The sequence below is a fragment of the Oncorhynchus mykiss genome, chromosome 8 (assembly GCF_057628025.1).
Source record: "Oncorhynchus mykiss isolate SJ-2025 chromosome 8, ASM5762802v1, whole genome shotgun sequence".
Lineage (NCBI taxonomy): Eukaryota > Metazoa > Chordata > Actinopteri > Salmoniformes > Salmonidae > Oncorhynchus > Oncorhynchus mykiss.
This window is the reverse complement of record NC_143029.1, coordinates 12,557,485-12,572,300: the sequence shown is the minus strand read 5'-3', so window position 1 is coordinate 12,572,300 and position 14,816 is coordinate 12,557,485. Positions and strand designations below refer to the sequence as shown.

The window sequence follows — 14,816 nt, the reverse complement described above, 5'->3', positions numbered from 1 at the left end:
TTTGTAGAACTTATTGTTCTAGGTCTGAGAGGAGATCCACATAGCTGACAGTTCTTCCCTATGTTGCTCCTTTTCAGTAAGACATCCGTAAAGGAAGACATTGCTTTTAACAAACATATGCCCATCCTTCACTGTGTGTAAACCTGCATTGCTATCCAGCAAAATCTTTAACAATTACTACATGACATTGTTGCTATAGTGTTGTGCTATATAATGCATTATCATACACCAGTTTGATAAAGTGGATACTTCATGGGCATCTATTGGAGTGTAGGCTACTAAGTGTTTTTTTAAACTTTAAAATTAGAAGTAAAAAAAAGAACAGCCATTTCTATCTGGAATGGAATCTTTTTGGATGTCTTGTGGGTTTGTGTGCAAGTAGGGAATAAATAGCAACGCCTGTGTTTATGTCTGACCTAGCCCTGCCAAGCACAGTGAGCTGGCGTGGAAAACCGTCCATGTGACACAGTCCAGGGGAGGCGCTGCCTGTTGCTTCCTGGGGGTGTTAAACTCTGGGGCCAGAGGGTGCGGTCGGGCTCTGGATGGGTGTGTGTGTCTGTGTCTGTGATGTTTCATTCCCAGCTTTGCACAGCTGTAAACCAAGCTAGGGCTAGTGGTGGTGTGACAGGGAGAGTTCAGGCTACTCCCAATCCACTCGCCCCCTTAGAGCTCCGTTTACATTGCGACTCAGATTGAGAAAACTGCAGGAAATTACATTAAGGACTGTGTACATTAAGGACTCTCGAGACAAGAGGCCTTTCGAGAAGCTTGTTAGAACACAGTCACAAGCCCAATTAGTTTCTGTCCTCTGCTACTGTCTCTGGTATAATCTGTCCTGTGCCAATAACCTCAGAGGACAGTGAGAAAGAGAGGTAAACAGAGAAAGAGAGGTAATGAGAGAACAGGATCATATGACCTTTCCTCTCTCTGGCCAATAAAAGCTTTGTTGGTAAAGTGCAGGGAGAGGAAGTGTTATATAATGTGTCATTAAATGTGTGCCATGTGTGTGCAGTCACCGCGGCTCCCATGGTATAGCCTACCTAGAAATTAGGGTTTTCCTTTGATACATATGACTTTTTCTATTGCAAGTTCTCTCTCTCTCACACACAAGGATACATGCACACCACGTACACGTGCACACACACACTTTTACAATGATGCCCTCAAAAAGACCAAAGCAGCCCCCTGCAGTGGCAAATGTCTTTCAATTTTCCCAGTAGGCTAATTAGATGCGTTCTCTTGTGAATCTGTGTTAAAAAACAACCAATATGCTGTGATGCCAGATACCCTGTTATTCCCCTCTTTTTCACACACTTTCTTTCTCTCCCTCACTCTCCCTTACACATACATACACACACACATACAACTGAAAACCCCTGCCTGTGTGTGTAACTGAATCCCACGTGGCCTAACCTAGTTACCTGGATTATGTAATGGTTGGCTGGCTTCTGAGGTAACAACAGCTTCTTGTGCCGTGCTGACCTTTTTGAGAGACAAGACTGACGTATTGAATCCTAGAATGCTCCCAGCCACTCTCCTTCCATCGCATGGCAAACGGTCGATAAATTCTCACCGTGTGAGGGCATTCAAATGGTTGCCTCGGAGACCAGGTCTCGCCCTCCCGAGTGGCACTCGGAGCATCTCAGTTGTCATCTTATCAGTATCACTCTGCCACTGCTCATAGGCTGTTCAAAGCCTCTTCTGTCAAACGTTATAATTAAGCAATAACGCACAAGTGGGTGTGGTGTATATATACCATGGCTAAGGGTTGTTCTTAAGCACGACGCAACGCGGAGTGCCTGGATACAGCCCTTAAAAGTGGTATATTGGCCATATATCACAAACCCCCGAGGTGCCTTATTGCTATTATAAACTGGATACCAACGTAATTAGAGTAGTAAAAATAAATGTTTTGTCATACCCGTGGTATACGGTCTGTTAAACCACGTCTGTCATCCAATAAGCATTCAGGGCTCGAACCACCCAGTTTATAATAACCATAATTCAGTATGAATCAACATTGGGCTGTTTGAGGTGGTTCTTCAACCTCAAGTTATTACACAACATCCAGACAAATTGGTTGAATCAAAACCTCACTATCACTGGTTTCACTTGATGTTCCTAATGAGAGTGTTCCATTTCCCGTAGGAACAGAGGAAGAGGACATTGATCGAGCAGCCAGCCAGCAGACAGACATCTTGAGAAGAGCGGAAGGGGACCTGCAGCCAGCCAGCCAGCAGACAGACATCTTGAGGAGAGCAGAAGGGGACCTGCAGCCAGACAGCAGACAGACATCTTGAGGAGAGCGGAAGGGGACCTGCAGCCAGACAGCAGACAGACATCTTGAGGAGAGCGGAAGGGGACCTGCAGCCAGACAGCAGACAGACATCTTGAGGAGAGCAGAAGGGGACCTGCAGCCAGCCAGACAGACATCTTGAGGAGAACAGAAGGGGACCTGCAGCCAGACAGCAGACAGACATCTTGAGGAGAGCAGAAGGGGACCTGCAGCCAGCCAGACAGACATCTTGAGGAGAACAGAAGGGGACCTGCAGCCAGCCAGACAGACATCTTGAGGAGAGCAGAAGGGGACCTGCAGCCAGCCAGACAGACATCTTGAGGAGAGCAGAAGGGGACCTGCAGCCAGCCAGACAGACATCTTGAGGAGAGCAGAAGGGGACCTGCAGCCAGACAGCAGACAGACATCTTGAGGAAAGCAGAAGGGGACCTTCAGCCAGCCAGACAGCAGACAGACATCTTGAGGAGAGCAGAAGGGGACCTGCAGCCAGCCAGACAGACATCTTGAGGAGAGCAGAAGGGGACCTGCAGCCAGCCAGACAGACATCTTGAGGAGAGCGGAAGGGGACCTGCAACCAGCCAGACAGACATCTTGAGGAGAGCAGAAGGGGACCTGCAGCCAGCCAGACAGCAGACAGACATCTTGAGGAGAGCAGAAGGGGACCTGCAGCCAGCCAGACAGACATCTTGAGGAGAGCAGAAGGGGGACCTGCAGTCCTGTGTGGTGGAGATCAGGTCCCAAGACTAGCAGCCCAGTAGACTTTCACCGTAATTTAACCAGGAAAGACCCTTGAGGTTCTAAACTTTGTTGCAGAGAGCTAGTCATGGGGAAACAGAACAGCAAACTGCGTCCCGAAGTGCTGAACGACCTGCGCGAGAACACAGAGTTTTCTGACCACGAGCTTCAGGAATGGTACAGAGGCTTCCTCAAAGACTGCCCCACGGGCCACCTGACCGTCGAAGAGTTCAAGAAGATCTACGCCAACTTCTTCCCGTATGGCGACGCTTCCAAGTTCGCCGAGCACGTCTTCCGGACATTCGACACCAACGGCGACGCCACCATTGACTTCCGGGAGTTCATCATTGCGCTGAGCGTTACGTCGCGCGGCGGCCTGGAGCAGAAGCTGCGCTGGGCCTTCAGTATGTATGACCTGGACGGGAACGGTTACATCAGCCGGGCTGAGATGCTGGAGATCGTACAGGTGAGATGTAGTCTACCAATGAGGTGAGGTGGTTCTGATGGCTCAGTGAACCTTTTTCAATAAACCTCTGAGGGTTTTCCATTGAGTGTCCCAACAGGAATAGCCAAATAACAATTTTTAGTTCTAGGAAGCACCTTTTATTCTAACAGTACATGGTGCTATCAGTACCAGGGTTGTGGGTGTGATTCCTGCATGTACCACATATTCTGAATATGTGTCATTGTCAATGTTGATAGTTCTGTCCGTTCCTTTGGATAAAAATGACTGATAGATGGCTATATTAATGGTAGACATGTTGATATGTCTTTGCATGCACAAAGTAAGGACAATATCCGGTCAATTTCCGCAACAACTAATCACAAGGCTAAACTTCTTTGATGTTTTGATTCCATAGCTTGAAAAAGAAAAGGAAAGCCTCACTCTAGGAGCTCAGATGCAATAATTGAATAACCAAGGTCTTGATAGACAAGCTGTCTGGATCGGAGCTTATTTTCTTTCTGAAGTGTTCTACTCTGTTAGCCAGCACTTCGCCTAAACAGGTGTGCGTTTCTTTCTCCTCCATAGTTACCACACTGTAGCGTGAAGCGCACCCGTGCAGATACTCTGTGTGACCATGTGAGAGCAAAGTCTTGCATGGCGCTCATCTCAATATCTGCGGTGCTGCTCGTTGCAACGTCATCTCGCTGAGTCTACCTTTAAATTGCCATACTTTTCACTGTGGATTCGGAAGACATTCGACGGGATCTCTCTCTCCTATTTACGACTTTTCTTTCACTGTATATATCTGAGTGGTATGTTCTTTATTACTCACATCCGTGATATCATAAACATATTTTCACCACAAGTCATAAACATTGGCTGCTACTTGTTCTCCTTTTATTATCCTTTATCAACATGGTGATATTTGCTCTCCCCACCATCGTGGCCTGAGCAGCATGTCTCGTATCAGTGTTGGCTCAGGCGATTGTGTGTGGTGCTGATACAAACGAACCTGAATAAACAAATTCCCTTGTTAAAGTGTCCTCAGACCATATGCTCCTGTCTCATTGATATTTTTTATAAAGCCAGAGACCCCGTGAGGATTTTTCCAGGTGGTAACCTGACTGCAGAATAGTTCCATTCTGACAGAGAACGTTGAATATTTTTTTGTGATTTACCCTGTTGTTTAATGGTCAAACTGTATACACATTGATTCTTGAAGAATGTAACTTTTTAATACCTTATGAGCTTAATGAAACTGTTTTGCCCAAGATACATTCTTCTTCCTTCTGCAGGCGATCTACAAGATGGTGTCCTCAGTGATGAAGATGCCAGAAGATGAGTCGACGCCAGAGAAACGGACAGATAAAATCTTCAGACAGATGGACGTAGACAAAGACGGTGAGTTTTTCTTTGCTTTTAGACATCTCGTTCTTTGACTTGTTCTAGTGACAATCATTTACAGTGCAAACTTGAGTCCACAAAACCCGAGCCTACAGTATGTCTTGAATGGGTATTTCACTTGAGCTCTTATGTGCTATGTCTGTGTATTGAAACAGTAAGGATTTCTGGTGACCTCGTTCAGAGGTTCCCCCCCCCCCCCCCTGCTGTGCAAATAATGTGATTTTTGGTGTTTATAGTGTAGTGTGTGTTGCTAACCTGGGGTCTCTTCTTGACTATAGGCAAACTCTCTCTGGAGGAGTTCATCAAAGGTGCCAAGAGTGACCCTTCCATCGTCCGGCTCCTGCAATCTGACCAGGGGACCTCTCGCCAGTTCTGAAGACATAAACACACACATAGTTCTGAAGACAGGAAAGTGGAGATCACTGTATCATCCCCCATCCAACACACACATAGTTCTGAAGACAGGAAAGTGGAGATCACTGTATCATCCCCCATCCAACACACACACACACACACACACACACACATAGTTCTGAAGACAGGAAAGTGGAGATCACTGTATCATCCCCCATCCAACACACACACACACGAGAAAGAGGTGGAAGAGGCACAGTTGTCATTACAACACTCATATCAGGCAGCCATTTTTTATTCTCTCATTCCATGTCTTGTTGTTTACATCATCAGTAGTTCCCTAGCCTGATCCCAGATCTGTTTGTTCTCGCTATTGCATGGAGTTGGCTAGACAGAACAAACAGATCTGGGACCAGGATAGCAGTTTCCAATATCCCAATGCAGCGGTTTCATGCATTCTACAGCGATATATGTTTTGCATCATGAAACAAATTTTACACCCACAGTACCACTGAATAGACTTATGACATTTCCTTGCAAATGTTTTACTTAATGTTTTATTTTTGCTTGCCGTACTTTAGTCAACGTGAAGTGCCATATCTAAATATTTGTACTGAATGTATTATTACACTAAGTATTATGACTTTTTCCCCTGATGTGTCACGGTAAGAAGAAATCAACCAAAACCAATATTTTGTACGTCAACCTGGAGCAGCAGGTAGCCTAACAATTAAGAGCGTTGGGACAGTAACTGAAGGGTTGCTGGTTTGAATCACCGAGCTGACTAGGTAAAAAAATAAACTGTCGATGTACCCTTGAGCAAGACACTCATCCCTAATTATCTGCTAAATTACTAACACGTAAAAACCATGGGTCGTCTCATTGCGACCTTTTCTCTAAATGTAATATTAGTTAGGCACATTCAAAAATGTTTTTCACTTGAACTATATACTGTTTCTGCAGCACAGGATTTTTGAAAATGAATGTTTTAATACCCAACCTGTACAGAAAGTTCCAGTGTTGTATTAAAACCAGTATCTTGTAATGTTTTGCAGTCACTGGCTTGTTTAGCTCCACAGGGCTTGCCAACAGAGTGGATTATCCCAGGTCCCGATCGGCACACTTTGGGGACCCTGACCCCGAAAACTACATCGCAAACGTGGTGTTTTTAGCCTGCTGCTCCAGAAGCACATCAGTTATAAAAAACAAATGCAACTTTGTTGTTTTACTTCAGACTTCTTTATGGTAACAAAAAAAAGTCCTGCAGCGCAAGTCTTGCTTCACTCATATGCTGCTTTTACAGTTTGTGTATCTAGGATGTCATGAGTACAGTGGGTTGGTTCCAATTGCGGGTGACCCAAAATACAGATACACGCTTGCAGTCTAGTGAAAGGGTTAGAGGTTCCCTACAGTTAGAGGTTATAGCTGTGCCTGAGCTCTGCTTGTCATTCTCAGCAATTTACATGAATAATGAAACAGTAACTTTTTATTCTCTTTATTTTTTAACAAAAATGTCATTTTGTTTTCACACACAATCAAAATAGTTGTGTAAGAAAAATCTACACAAGAAGTCCCACATTCCCCTTTGTCCTGCACAGACAATGTAAAATCACTGGTGTTCTCACCGAGAGAGAGAAAAAAAAAAGACTAAATCAGAAAATAGAATGTTCAGTAGGTCTGTAAGGCGAAGGATTCTAGATGGATAGAACCTGTTTTGGCATGGACATTGAGGGGCTTCCACCATTTTAAAGTAGTCAACTGGGTGGGGATTCCTATGGGATAAGGAAGGATCACATGATTCCATCCTGGTCATCAGGAGGGATCAGCCAATGAATGACACTCTTGAGCAAACGTTCCATAACTGCAGTTGCCAATAAATCGCCAACTTTGGCTTTATACCGGTTCAAACATAACACTAGGTTGCAGTGCACCTTTTCAGTTTGCTTGCCAACTTCTAGAAGGACTACTTCAAAATGGAGTTTGCCTCAATGGCGCTGCCTGTGCACTCAGACGCCATAATGGGACTTATATAAAAAGATAATATCTCTATCATTCTCTACGGGCGAATCTCCTGCAGGCCAAGCTTCTCCCCACTTGATGGAGATGATGTGAGAAGCTGTATGTCTCTCTGGTCCTGTTCAAATACTTCAGAAATGTACACTTATTTCCTTACCTTCTACCTTCCTTTAAATAATCACAGATCTGAATTGATTGGATTGGTCAAATTGGCTGGTAACTTTGCTTTCACCTCCTATCACTTATAGATCTGTGCTCTATCAAGGTAACAAAGGAAGGATACTTTTCTGAATTATTCAAACAGGGTTATGCTCTTCATTTCTTTCCTCTTCGTGAGTACTTCAGTAACCGGGCGACCCAATCTACACATTGTTCCATGGGAGAGGAGAGACGGGTCGCGCCAAGTTAGACCAGACAGACAAGATGGCGCCCAACCGTATCCGTCTGGATCGGCCCGCCCGGAAAGCTGGGCTCTCACAACTCTTCCTTCCCAATGTCGTCGTCCAAGTCCACGTCACTCAGGTCGTAGTCATCCGCCACGGGAAGCTGGGGATAAAAGATGTAAGAACTGGCCAGACAATACAAAATATGGGTCGTAGTCATTAGTGTAAACAGTTGCAAACTACAGCAAAACATTTTGCAACAGAAAAAAGTTTTTGAAAGAAAATATCAGATGATGCCATTTCAGTCCGTATGGTTTCTAGTCAATACTGCCCTGTGATGTGTTCAATGAGTCTGTCCTCCCTGACATATGTTCTACACTGTACATTTCTATCTGGACGTTTGGTAATGTTCTGTAACGTTACATCCTCCTGAACAGGCCCCAGGCAAGACTTGTCCAAAGCCATTCTTCACCATTTCAAAAGAAGCTCAAGTCACCTCGTTCAGCCAAAACCGTATTATGGTAGGAATACATCCGCATCCCATCCACCCCGTGACTTTTGACCTTTCTCACTCACCTCTCCATCTTTGCCGTCCCAGGCATCAACTGAGTTGATCTTAGGCAAAGCCCCGCCCCCAACGGTAGCAGTGGAGCCACGGCCTACAGACAGATCCCTAGGAGAGACAGAAGATACACCTCAGAATACTACTGTGGAAATATTGTATACTGATTGGCTGTTCACAAGGACTTTAAAATCAGCTTGGAGCAGAAGCATTCAGATCCAGTATCTCGCCAGGAAGAGAGTTGGGCATGGATAGGTCCCAAATGGCACCCTATTGCCTTTATAATGCACTACTTTTGACCAGGGGGAATAGGGTGCAATTGGGACGCATCCATGAGCTACTCTATACTGTGTAAAGCACAAAATGAGCAGACAGCGCCCCCCTACCTGAGGAACTCGTGAATGCCGGTCTCGCTGAAAGAGCCCTTGAGCAGGGCGAACTTCATCTTGCGGGCGTTGATGGCCGTCATGGCGGGGTAGCCGAACCCTCCGATGCCCAGCGACGCCTCCAGCTCCATCTGAGCACCAGCCTCAGTCCACAGCCAGCTAGACAGAGATAATCAAATTACACTAAATAAATTCTATTGGGTTGAATTGATCCAGCCACAGTCTGAGATCAAATTCATTCAGTCAGACAGTTTGAAATCGAATGCACTGAATAAATCCTATTGGGTACTTCTTTAGGATACAATCATTTGTAAAAAAAAATCAGTCATTCTGCGGAGTCGGTGATACACTCAAACACAGCCTCTTTCTATATACTGACCCCCACATTTTCTTCTTGTACTTCTCTGCCATCTTCATCATCACCTCCAGGTAGCTGTTCCTGCCTGCTGCACCTGTAACAAGGCAAGGAAGGAAAGGGACAGGTCAGTCTCGTACAGATCCAAAATGATCAATGTACCGTCATGAGGTACAATGACTAACTGCCATATCAAATAGCCTGAGAATATAAGCATACATTGATATAATAGAAGTTGGCATAGTAAACTGGTCAGAACTGGTCCAAACTGGCATAGAGTATTTCCATCTAACCTGTGTCCAGGATGTGGGGCAGCACAGCGATGACACAGAGCTGGTAGTCTTCGCAGGTCTTCTTTAGGACATCTGCGTTAAGGATCTGAGAGAGTCACACACACACACACAATTAAGAATCGAACAGTCGGTCTTAAAAGAAACACTAAACTTCAAAAGGAAGATTATCTTCTAGTTAAAATATATATTTTTTTATTATGGTTAACTTTGATCGAGAGCATAAAAATGATATATTGGAACCTTTTAGGTTACAATCTTATTGTTTTAATGCTCTCAAACACACACACCGCCCCCAGACAGACACACACCGCCCCCAGACAGACACACACCGCCCCAAGACAGACACACACCGCCCCCAGACAGACACACACCGCCCCCAGACAGACACCAGCACACCTACCTCGAGCAGTTCAGGAGGAGCGGCGTTGTCAGAGAACAGGTCCAGAGCGCGGGCAATGATGTCACCTCGGGTCCTTCCCCCCTGGTAGTCCTCAGGCTCCTCCCCCTTCTTGAAGATCTTAATTGTGGGGAATCCACGGATCTGCAGATACGGAAAGAGAAACGGGGAAAACCTCAGTCCTCGGCCACACTCGGTAGGCAAATGTTGTTTCTTGTATAAATGTCCTGAATAGAGCAGACACGATTCCTGTATTTCTATATAAATCAGTGTTAGAAATATATAATGTAGAACAATCTGAACGTTCTGCTGTTGTGCGCAGACAGACATCAGTGGTGATGCTACACTGATAGTATCTGACTGCTGGGTGTTCCTGCTCACCCCGTAACGGCTGGCCAGACCCTGGTGCACAGTGGCGTCCACGGCTCCCAGGTGGACCTTGTCCTTGGTCTGCTCCTTGACGGCCGAGGCTGCGGCCGCCCACTCAGGCTCCAGGCTCTTGCAGTGGCCACACCAGGGGGCAAAGAACTCCACCAACCACACTTCACCACTGTCCAGAACCAGCCGGTCAAAGTTGTCATCCGTCAGCTCCACAACATTCTTCTTACTTCCACCACCACCACTCTGGAGAAAGAGTATGTTTACTTAGACGTACCACTTACACTCTGCGCAAAATGTTTAAACAAGAAGACTCGACACGATTCTGAAAACCCTGTAATCATATTCAATTCTTTCAAAACGCTGCTACATCTGGCTAAATTTATGTTGTAGGACACCGGACTCATGTTCAATAGGGTACAATGTAGCAAAACATTTTGTGACGAAAAAGAACCAGTGTTCTTGTTGGACTGCCAGTACCTCCATATTTCACTTTAAACGTTTTGTCCATTCTGAACATGACCCAGCCGAGGCGTCAGTAGTAGTTACCTGTCTGTTGTTGTCAGAACCACCTGACCTGCCACTCATCCGGTCCTTCACTAGAGTACGGAGAGTATTCAGGGCTCCGTCCACTATGGCCTGGCTACTACGCCCACCTGAGGGAGGGAGATTATTAACACCATTAGAGCCCAGCAATCCGAACACATTGATATCTTGACCATTTTATCCTTTGTGCCGTTGTCTGTGCCTAAATGTTTGTACCATGTTTGTGCTCCTGCCATGTTGTGTTGCTACTATGCAGTGTTGTCATATGTTGCTGCCATGCTGTGTTTGCTGCCATGCTGTGTTTGCTGCCATGCTGTGTTTGCTGCCATGCTGTGTTGTCATGTGTTGCTGCCATGTTGTATTGCTACTATGCTGTGTTGTCATGTGTTGCTGCCATGTTGTGTTGCTGCCATGTGTTGCTGCCATGCTGTGTTGCTGCCATGCTGTGTTGTCATGTGTTGCTGCCATGTGTTGCTGCCATGTTGTGTTGCTGCCATGCTGTGTTGTCATGTGATGCTGCCATGCTGTGTCATCATGTGTTGCTGCCATGTTGTGTTGCTGCCATGCTGTGTTGTCATGCTGTGTTGCTGCCATGCTGTGTCGTCATGCTGTGTTGCTGCCATGCTGTGTCGTCATGTGTTGCTGCCATGCTGTGTCGTCATGTTGTGTTGCTGCCATGCTGTGTCGTCATGTGTTGCTGCCATGCTGTGTCATCATGTTGTGTTGCTGCCATGCTGTGTTGTCATGTTGTGTTGCTGCCATGGTGTGTCGTCATGTGTTGCTGCCATGTTGTGTTGTTGTCTTAGATCTCTATGTGGTGTTGTGATGTCTCTTGTCTTGATGGTTGATTTGTCCTACATCTTTCTTTTTTTTTATCCCTGTCCCTGCAGGAAGCCTTTTGCCGCTTGGTAGGCCATCATTGTAAATAAGAATCTGTTCTGAATTTATTTGCCTAGTTAGATAAAGGTTCAATAAATACAAAATATTGCCAGAAAGTCACATGGGTTCACTAAACACCAAACGGAAGAAAACAAACCAAAAAATAGAAAGGGGTAACCTGAATGTGTCAAATTAGAAACACTTGTTTTTGTTTTCCGTTGCAAAAATGTTTTGCTATGGGTGTGCACTAATGAAGACAACACAGGGTTGTGTTTATTAGGCACCAAAGAGAAGAAAATGGACTGAAACAGGGAGGGACTACCTGATCCAATAAGAAACGCAGATTTTCCTTTTCAATCGAAAAGCATTTAAAAATGTTTCCCATTGCGTGCCCTAATGAACACAACCCTGGTCCATGTTAAAGGTAACGTCAATATGACATCATAATACTGTATATGCCATTTAGCGGCTCTACATGTGGTAGGAATTGAGCCTGAGGATGATGCTGTTTGCTTTATGATGTCATATCTGAGTCTACCTTTAAAGTTAGGGAAAGGCCCAGCTACTAGACGTACCTTGGTAATCATCAGGCTTGTTCTTATTGGCCCCAAAGATCTTGATGGAAGGGAAGCCTCTGACACCGTACTGACCGCCCAGGGACTTGTGCTGGTCGGCGTCCACTGCACCGACCTTAACAATGCCCTGAGGGGGGGGAACAGCGAGAGGTTACAGTCAATGTCACCACCATCATCATTACTGTTGCCAGAAATAGTCATTGCATCCCTCATTAGTATAGCTCATAGTGCACTGGTGATCTCTATTTGTTTTGTACCAGAAAGAGATACACCCAGGACTTGACACCGACAAGCAGTAGCAGTAAAAGATGCAGCTGCTTATTGTGAATGTGGTATAGTGATCAACTGCTTATAATTATCAAATGGTCCTGCACAGATGTGATGGTTGCATGTGGAGCGCACTGTAGTAACGTGCACTTCATGTAGCTAGTGACATAACACATTAATAAAACAACTTAAAGTTGAATTACAACATCTTAAGTTGAAAATAATATTGGTGTAATATAGGTGACACTAATAACAGATGTAGAGTTTACCTTCAAGGCTGTGGCTGTCTTCTTCCAGTCAGCAGTCAGGCTCTGACAGTGTCCACACCTGTGGAGACAAACAGTCTTCCTGTTCCAGGCACCAGACTACACACAGCCTTATAGCCATCTGCATTAGCAGAGTGGAGTCTACACAAATACGATCACTCTGAGTGATAATGAGCAAGTCTGGTTTTGCATAGACCTGCCACAGATGTTTTTCAGTCAGGATGTGTGCATTTGCTTCAAGTTTATGCCAAAGGGACGATGTGTTCACTAGCTACTATTTGAACTTCTATATCAATGTGTATTCAGTTATTAGAACGCTGTAGAAATGTTATTGACAATTTCCTATTCTTCTTAACAGACAATGTTTTCTGTTCTTCAAAATACATCTCTATCCAAACTTTCTGTAACGCTACAACCTTCTGAATGCACCCCAGGTCTACAAACTATTGTGTCCCTCCTTGACAGGTTATTGGGATAAAGAGATTTCATACAATGCTAGCTGCTTGGTGGCAATTTAACCCTTGTGGCTAAGTTCTCAGTATCTCATTGGGCCCCCATCAGATTCAACCACTCACCAAGGAGCGTAAAACTCAATGAGCCAGAGGCTGTCGCTCTGAAGAACCTCTCGGTTGAAGTTGGAGGGGTTGAGTTCAACGACATCATCAGCAGCGGAGTAGAATCCCTGGGCCATCAAGACCAGGGAACAACCCAAAACACCTGGTGGGAAAGAGGCAGAGGAAAGAAGGAGCTGAGTGTGAGGTGTATGTACATTGGCATATTGCATATGCAAACAAACACTGTCCAAGACCATGTTGGTAGCTTGAAATGATTGCTAAACACATAAAAACTTTCAATTATGTAGGGAATAGGCTACAGTTCAGCAGAATAAAATTTTAAAAATTAAGTTGGCACATCAAGCCAAACTCTAGATAGCTAGCTAAGGTTACTAGTCTACAATCCAGAACCCATTCCATCAGGTTTTAATTCAGCTTGTCGTCTTTTAGCCATCGTGTCATTGTCACTAGTTAACTAATATTGCCAGAGTGAATCAAAATACAATCTGATTCAGTAGCATTAACGTCAGATAGCTAGCAATCTTGGATACATCCTATGGCCACCATGACCGAACCTTAGCTAAATAGCTTTGTTCTTTTTTTACAATGGCATTAACTACAAACCAATATAATACTAATAAATCTGAACAAGCCGTTTAGACTTTCTTACCAAGTAAAAGCCCTCTCATGATTCCAGCGGATCTCTGTGCACCAGTCCAATGTAATTGTCCTGAGCAGCTCTGTTGCAGAAAAGGACCAGCTCTACAAAAAGAGAGGGCGAAATGTTTTACCGTGGCCCACGCTGATTGGCTCCCTGCCGGCTGTGCCGCGCCACGTCCAATCAGAACTCGACGTGTAGTTTTCCCAGCCAGTACAGGATGGCGTGTAAAAGAATCACAGGAAGATGTGTGGAGAGTTAAAGCCATGGTGGAGAGCCAAGATGCTTTCAGTCACGACCGGACCGCTCATTAGGCAGGATTAGGCGACCGCCTATGGCGAAAGATTGACGAGGGCGGAATTTTCTGAGCTAAACTAACTGAGACGCACCTCCAACAACAACACATAACACCTTACATAATTTTGCCCCAAAATAATGACAATTTCTGTCAACCAGCGCCATATGGGCTTTTTAGGTGAGCGCTGATGCCGCCCTTTGATAAGCAGTGCCCACTTTGTCTAAGGCAGGGCACAAAATACATTGCTTGCTCATTCCTAGCGCCCATTCCTAGCGCACTTCTCCAGGGTTCTGTTGGAGAGATGCATCACTGCAGCACTCCACCAATGTTCCACCAAAAAAAGAAGATCTAATATAAATCATGTAGCAGATATAGGATATGGCAGAAAGAGTATGTGGTATTTTCTGTAGCCTACAGGCTGGGCATAAAATGTATGACAATGTAATGAGACAGACACTTTTTACATCATGCAAGTTTCTCCAATCAAGCCTAACCTAAATGGCGCTCAATGAAATAAAAAATGCAGCTGTCATGTTAACAAACAACATATCCTAAAAAACAGGACAGTTCAATGTAAAATGGACAATATGGAATGGACAATCACAACTGTTGTCCAGGAGTTTCACCCCATTGTCATGATCAGTGGTTTGAAGTTTGTATCTGTCAATTATTGACACGCTGATCATAGCAAAAATAAAATACTTTTGCATTTCCCACTGTGTAAACACATTGCAAATAGGCCTCTCTATAACTCCTGATGAAGTTGGGT

General features: G+C 44.9%; 2 protein-coding genes across 2 annotated transcripts; one reads left to right on the top strand and one right to left on the bottom strand.

Moving 5' to 3' along the window:
• Nucleotides 1–2,388: 2,388 nt before the first annotated feature.
• On the top strand, nucleotides 2,389–6,279 carry LOC110529379 (hippocalcin-like protein 1). Its single transcript, XM_021611520.3, has 3 exons — nucleotides 2,389–3,497; nucleotides 4,772–4,877; nucleotides 5,159–6,279. Exons 1-3 carry the CDS (start codon nucleotides 3,120–3,122, stop codon nucleotides 5,254–5,256), a joined length of 582 nt encoding a protein of 193 aa, XP_021467195.1. The 5' UTR covers nucleotides 2,389–3,119; the 3' UTR covers nucleotides 5,257–6,279.
• Nucleotides 6,280–6,713: 434 nt separating this feature from the next.
• LOC110529378 (protein disulfide-isomerase A6) lies at nucleotides 6,714–13,913 on the bottom strand. The gene is made up of 12 exons (XM_021611517.3): nucleotides 13,762–13,913; nucleotides 13,113–13,254; nucleotides 12,541–12,598; nucleotides 12,005–12,131; nucleotides 10,554–10,660; nucleotides 10,008–10,250; nucleotides 9,630–9,770; nucleotides 9,230–9,314; nucleotides 8,961–9,033; nucleotides 8,582–8,740; nucleotides 8,210–8,306; nucleotides 6,714–7,796 (listed from the first exon to the last, which is right to left on the bottom strand). The coding sequence occupies exons 1-12, from the start codon at nucleotides 13,778–13,780 to the stop codon at nucleotides 7,725–7,727; spliced, it is 1,323 nt and encodes a 440-aa protein (XP_021467192.3). The 5' UTR covers nucleotides 13,781–13,913; the 3' UTR covers nucleotides 6,714–7,724.
• Nucleotides 13,914–14,816: the final 903 nt, after the last annotated feature.